This window comes from Petaurus breviceps, unplaced genomic scaffold (assembly GCF_028583685.1).
Source record: "Petaurus breviceps papuanus isolate PSGF00001 unplaced genomic scaffold, PetGlider_PUasm1.0 172, whole genome shotgun sequence".
NCBI lineage: Eukaryota > Metazoa > Chordata > Mammalia > Diprotodontia > Petauridae > Petaurus > Petaurus breviceps.
In genome coordinates this window covers 5,334,729-5,340,839 of record NW_027185755.1, presented here as the reverse complement: position 1 = coordinate 5,340,839, position 6,111 = coordinate 5,334,729, and the positions used below count along the sequence as shown (strand labels likewise).

Sequence of the window (6,111 nt, the reverse complement as noted above, 5' to 3'; positions counted from 1 at the left end):
TAATCCAGAGGTGAGGGGCCAGTAACCATGGTTGGGGACAGGGAGCTGCAGCCCTCCAGGGAATTGGGAGCATCTTGGTTAACCCCTACACCCTTCCCACTCCCTACTTCCCATGCCAACCATTGTCTCCTACCCATTCTGACCTTGCTCCTGCCTCTCTCCCTGCAGACTTTCCCTAACTCAAATGTGACCCGATTGTGCCCTGATGCTCGATGCCAGTTTGCCTTCTATGGTGGGGAGACTGGCTATCACCGGGCGCTGCTCGGCCTGCAGATCTACAATGTCTTCATGTTCTTCTGGCTGGCAAACTTCGTACTGGCTTTGGGCCAGGTGACACTGGCTGGAGCCTTTGCCTCCTACTATTGGGCCATAAAGAAACCGGATGACCTTCCTGCCTTTCCCCTCTTCTCCTCCTTTGGCAGAGCACTGAGGTCTGCAAGGGTTGGGGCTGAGACCAGGACCATGGGCACTTACCTCCTCCAGGGAATGGGGAAGAGAAATAGAATGGGGATTGGCACTGAGGGGGAAACTGAGGTGGGGACCCCACCCCTCCCAAAAACAGAAACCCATCTGATACTCTTTCCTTCCTTCCTACCCGAATCTGTCCTTTCCCAGGTCAAGACCCACTTTGATGGGAAAGGGCCTCATGTTCCCCTGCTTATCTTTGCCATCATAGCAGGAAATAACTGACATCTGTCCTCTGCTCAGGTACCACACTGGCTCCTTGGCCTTTGGCTCCCTCCTTCTGGCCATTGTGCAGGTAATACGTGTGATACTCGAGTACCTGGACCAACGGCTCAAAGGTGAGGGGGCTTTGGGGGGCAGTAGTTTTGAGGTGGGGCTGGTAGCAGAATTGATGGGGTAAGGCCTGGCCTGGCAACTGGTTCTCCCTGGGGTAGGGGTTGGGGGAGGAGTCAGGAAGTGGAAGGGGCCACTTCTTATGAATTTTTATTTTCCCTCCCCTTCAGCTGCAGAGAACAGGTTTGCCAAGTTCCTCATGACCTGTCTCAAGTGCTGCTTCTGGTGCCTGGAAAAATTCCTCAAATTCCTCAATAGGAATGCCTATATCATGGTGAGAGCCCCAGGAAGCCCTGGTCTCCCTCACCAGCTCCTTTCTTACCATCCCCCCATTTGATCTCCTGCTTGTTCTCCCACATTCCCCTCCCAGCTATTCTTGTGTCACTCCAGGTAACCCTAGAGAGCCTGAACTTGGTATTTCCTTTCTTGCTCCTTAGCCCCTCCCAGCTATCTCCTCCTTCATCTACCCCAGTTGGAAAACATGCTGATCCTTTGAGGATGTGCCGGTGTGCACTTGTCCTGAGGTCCTCCTCCTCCCCTCACTGTATACCCTTATATACTTACAGATTGCCATCTATGGCACCAACTTCTGCACATCTGCCAAGAATGCCTTCTTCTTGCTCATGCGGAACATTATTAGGTGAGAGCAGAAAATGTCCCATCCTCCCTGTCCTTTACATCCTTCCTTCCTGGTTCCCTTAGTACTCCCTCCCATTCCTTGGGTTCTCTTCCCTCCCCCAGGCTGATTCTCCCCTTCTCTCCTGCACCCCAGGGTAGCTGTCTTGGACAAGGTCACTGATTTCCTTTTCCTCTTGGGGAAGCTTCTGGTTGTGGGGAGTGTTGGTAAGTCTTGCCTGCCCTTCACCCAGTACCCAGGGGAGACCTCTAGTCTTCTCTGTCCTTGATTCTCCATCCTTCACAGGGAAGAAGAATAAAGTGTAAATAAGGGGGTGGGGGTTAGAGTGGACCTTTGGGCCTCAATGAAACCTAGCTTCACTCTGGCTCTTTGGAGCCTGGGAGTGGGTAAGGTTCATGGAGTGAGTGGATATTTTGGAAGGGCTATCCCTGAATTCATTCTCCTAACTGCCCTGTGCCTGGGCTTCCTTATTTCTCTAGGAATTCTGGCATTCTTCTTCTTCACCCATCGAATCAAGATTGTACAGGACACAGCACCCTCCCTCAACTACTATTGGGTTCCTATCCTGGTATGGAACTTGAGGCCTGGACAAGGGCTCAGAGCTTGTGGGATCTTCAGACCTCATAGGATCCTAGACAACAGCTAGGAGGCAGCTTAGTGGTCAACCAGCCAACCCACTCATTTTACTGATGAACAAAGTGAAAGGAGCTGTCCAAGGTCACAGGTGTAGTCCACAGTCAACAAGTATTGATTAATAGTAATATATAGGGAGTGAGGGACAGGGCCAGTATTCTAACTCAGTGCCTCCTAGGTCAGATGTTTAATGACCTAGACTAGCCTACATCATTCTCAGCACTGTGCTGGGGACAGGGTCAGGGACAAAGCCAGAAAGACAATGGCCACTTCCTTTGGGGAGTTTACTAATTGGGGAAGGTAGGACTCAAGAACACAAAAAGATGATGAATGGGTCAAGAAGATACTTCAGTTGTGAATACATACATATATTCTAGAGCTGGGAGACATCATTGCCCCAGCTTGGTCAGAGTCACAAAGGGGATAGGACTTGAGCTGAGAATTTTTTCTTAAGGATTTTTGGGACCAGACCATTGGTATAGGGGAGTTGTCAGAAGAGAAAAGTCCCTCCACCGACACAGTCTTAAAGAGTTGCCTAAAGCAAGACTAGGTTAATTGACTTGCCCAGGTATTAGATGTTAGAGGCAGGATTTGAATGTGGCAGTCTTCTTGGATTTGAGAAGCTCACTCTCTGCTTTGCCATGTTGCCTGTCTTCTGTTTGAGACCATAAGATTATGAAGGTAGATTGGGGTCTGGTTGGGACCTTCCATTTTTTTGTAGGGCTAATGAATCTGGTTGCAGTCCTTTAGGAATGAGGAGTCACTGAAGATTAGTGAGGAGAGAGCTGAGTAAAGGAAAGTTTATTTTAGGGAGCTAAATCTGGCAGTCTGTGCAGGATGGAGTTGGGAAGACTGCTATGGAGGCCAGGGACCAGGCATGTTTAGACGGGGGCAGGGACAGTGAGTGACTATGGCTGTCTTTTCCCCTTGACAGACAGTGATCATCGGCTCCTACCTGATTGCTCATGGCTTCTTCAGTGTCTATGGGATGTGTGTGGATACACTCTTCCTCTGTTTCTGTGAGTACCCAGGGGGCCTGGGGGACAGCTCTCCCATAGGGTTATGCTGCCCCAGTCTCTCTCACTTCTAAGGCCTGTTTTTTGGTGTTGTTTTTCCCCCTTTATGAAGGAATGCACAGGAACTAGACCCCAGCTCCCACCAGGGGCTCTGACCCCTCTTTTCCCCACCTTCCCATCCTGCTTACTTCTCCCCTACTTCACACTCATTCCCTGTTCCATTGCTGCTGCTGCCACCGCCGCTACCCCACTGTGCCCCTCTACTTAGTTCTGACCATATTCTTGACCTGCCCAACTCCCCATTGGGGGGGGGCACCCCAAGGGACTGAGTGCTTGGTGTTTCTGGCCTTGGTTGGGGAATCTGTAGCTCCACTAACTGGTTTCTCCGTCTTTGTTTCTTTTCTCTCTCCCATGTCCCTGACCCTTCTCTGCTCCTCTGCTGCCTGGCTCCCCATGTCCCCTTGTCTTTCTCTCCCTGCCTGTTCCCCTCCTTGCCCTACCCCCCAATTCCTGGGGGTGGGGGGGAGCTCAGGTGAGGACCTGGAGCGTAACGATGGCTCCCCCGAGCGTCCATACTTCATGTCCCCTGAGCTGAGAGACATCCTGCTGAAGGGGAATGCTGAGGCCGGGAAGAGTGAAGCACAGGAGGAATAGGGTGTTCTTGGGTGTGGGGGTGTTCTGGGCCCCCTCCTGACACATGGGGTGCCAGGGAGATGTGATGTATTTGCAGACTGGGAACCAGGCAAGGGTCCAAGGCTACTTTCTCACTTGGGATGTGGTGGGGTGTGGACAAAAGACATGAAGCCTCCATGGCAAAAGGAAAGGGAGAAAGCTGGTTTGTGTCTGTGTCTAGGATGAACTGTCAAGCCCTAGGCCCCTGGCCTGCTCCTTGGCCCTCCTCTCCCTCCTGCTGGCCAAAGCCCTCTCCATCTTCCCTGCCTCTCCCTTCTGCCCCCATCTCCAAAGGTCTGTGCCCTCTCATGAACCCCGCTCTCCTGGGCCCTCTCTCTGCAGTGGAGGACCTGGAGCGGAATGATGGCTCCGTGGAGCGGCCATACTTCATGTCTTCCAACCTGAAGAAGCTCTTAAACAAGACCAACAAGAAGCTAGCTGAATCGTAGGCCTCCTCCCAGGCCTCAATGGAAGGGAGGGGAGGAAGTGGTTTACATTAGGGTCAGTACATGCCATGCCCTCCTGAGGGCCTCTGTCCCCCACTAACCTGCCAACCTATGAGATGGAGCCTAAACCCCACTCACTCTCCCTCGGGCTGTTTGACAAGGGGGCCTCACTGCACTATGGTTTACACTCTTAGGGTAGGGCGGCTAGTCCACCAACTTCTCCCCATCCTTGGGCCCCTTCTTAGTGGACTCATTCATCTAAGAGACTGCCATCACAGGCCTCAATGGCTTACTTTTTTTAGGGGGGGAAGATGGAGAATTACTCTTGTGCTGAGAGATCTCCAAGAAGGATGTTCTCTTCACTCTTCTCTTGGTTCCCTAGTCAAGAAGGTTTTCTTCTTTGTCAGCCCTTTTGGCTTGAGGTCAGGCTCTTTCCCTGCTGACCCTGATAAGGGCTGAGGGGACTGGGATCCAACTGGCCCAAGAGGCCAGTTTGCAAGAGTGGGTGAAGGGGAATGTTAATAACTTATTCTGCTGCTTTAAAGATGACTTTTTTAACCTAGTCCTCTGGCCAATGTGTTCCTACCTGAAAAGGGTCTCTTTTTCTGACTCATTTCATACTTGTGGGCGATAAAAAAAAAATCTCTTGAATTTTGCATATGTGTATCTGTTCTCAGGCTCAGAGGCTGAGGTGGGTGTGGGGCATAGATGGACCTGTCAGAATTAGAGTGTGTGTGTGTGTGTGTGTGTGTGTGTGTGAGAGAGAGAGAGAGAGAGAGAGAGAAAGAAGAGTGTTATTCTTCCCTTGCACCTGTACATCTGCTTTTGGCATGTTTCAAGCTGGTGTGTAGGGAGATAGTGAGTAGTGGGATGGGAGGTCCTTTGTTTTCCATCTTTCTCTCCCATCAGGGAGGCAGGGGCCTGGTGCAGCGAGGCAGGCATAGGAAATGTTAGGCTGGGGAGAAGGATGAAAACTAATAGCCTTTTAATGGAAACCTGATGGAAGGGCTGGGATTTCCCTCTTTGTTGATATGGCTGGGATCCCAAGGGCATTCTCTTCATTTGAAAGGAGGAAGACTGAAAAAGAAAGGTAACCAGGAGGTACAGGGCAAATAAATGAGCCTTCTATCTCTTCTTAGGCCCTAGAGCCAGGCTCAGCTAATCAGACTTGCTTTGTTTCATTTGCTTGTGTGGATGTAGGCATTACTGAGTCTAGTATTTTAATGTCCTGAAATCCTATCCTGTAAGCTTTATTTCATTTTCCGAAAGAGGGAGTATTTCCCAACCTTGGAGCCTTCCATATCCTGTGCCTGCTCTGAGACTCCTGTCCTTCCCTGGGCCCAATTGTCTCTGTGCCCCCTGATTCCCTACTCCCTGTGTCTAACTGCATTCCAACCATTAATAAAAGTGCCTATTTGTACCAGGAGCCCAGGCCCTGTGGTGTTTTGTTCTAAGTAGGACTGGGAGGAAGAGGGAACCTGCTTCCAGTTCTGGGACCAGTGTCCCAGTTCAACCCCAGGTTTGTGTGAACTGAGCCTGGTAGAGACAGAGTTTCTGAGGCAGGAGGCTTGTCCTGCTTTTTACAGGCTCAGGTTTTCCCCCAAGGAGTCAGAACAATTGTCTTTTATCAACTCTGAGTCCCATATGCAGAAGAAAACACTAGGGGCCAACCTCACACTACAATGCAAACTGAGCCTGGCCAGATCTGTGCAATGCCTCTTGTTGGGCACTAAGGGAGAGACAAACTGAGTTTATAATTGGGTAAGCAATCACTTGATGGCCCACCTAGATCTTAATTCCTCATCTGGATTGGCCCCCATCCTATAAGCCAGCCACTAGATAATGACTTCCTTTACCAGGGTGAGTCATGAAAATAGCTATGGAGAACTTGCCTTAAAAGCAGGAAACC

At 50.7% G+C, this 6,111-nt stretch overlaps 1 protein-coding gene across 1 annotated transcript in view; it reads left to right on the top strand.

Annotated features, from left to right (window-relative positions):
* SLC44A2 (solute carrier family 44 member 2 (CTL2 blood group)) overlaps positions 1–5,628 on the top strand; it is a 12,971-nt gene extending 7,343 nt beyond the window's left edge. Inside the window, exons 13-21 of the mRNA XM_069083182.1 lie at positions 9–21; positions 169–431; positions 709–803; positions 969–1,072; positions 1,365–1,438; positions 1,571–1,641; positions 1,915–2,003; positions 3,003–3,087; positions 4,099–5,628. Of these exons, the coding sequence (XP_068939283.1) occupies positions 9–21; positions 169–431; positions 709–803; positions 969–1,072; positions 1,365–1,438; positions 1,571–1,641; positions 1,915–2,003; positions 3,003–3,087; positions 4,099–4,205 (901 nt within the window). The 3' untranslated portion in view covers positions 4,206–5,628. The remainder of the gene's footprint in view (positions 1–8; positions 22–168; positions 432–708; positions 804–968; positions 1,073–1,364; positions 1,439–1,570; positions 1,642–1,914; positions 2,004–3,002; positions 3,088–4,098) is intronic.
* Positions 5,629–6,111: the final 483 nt, after the last annotated feature.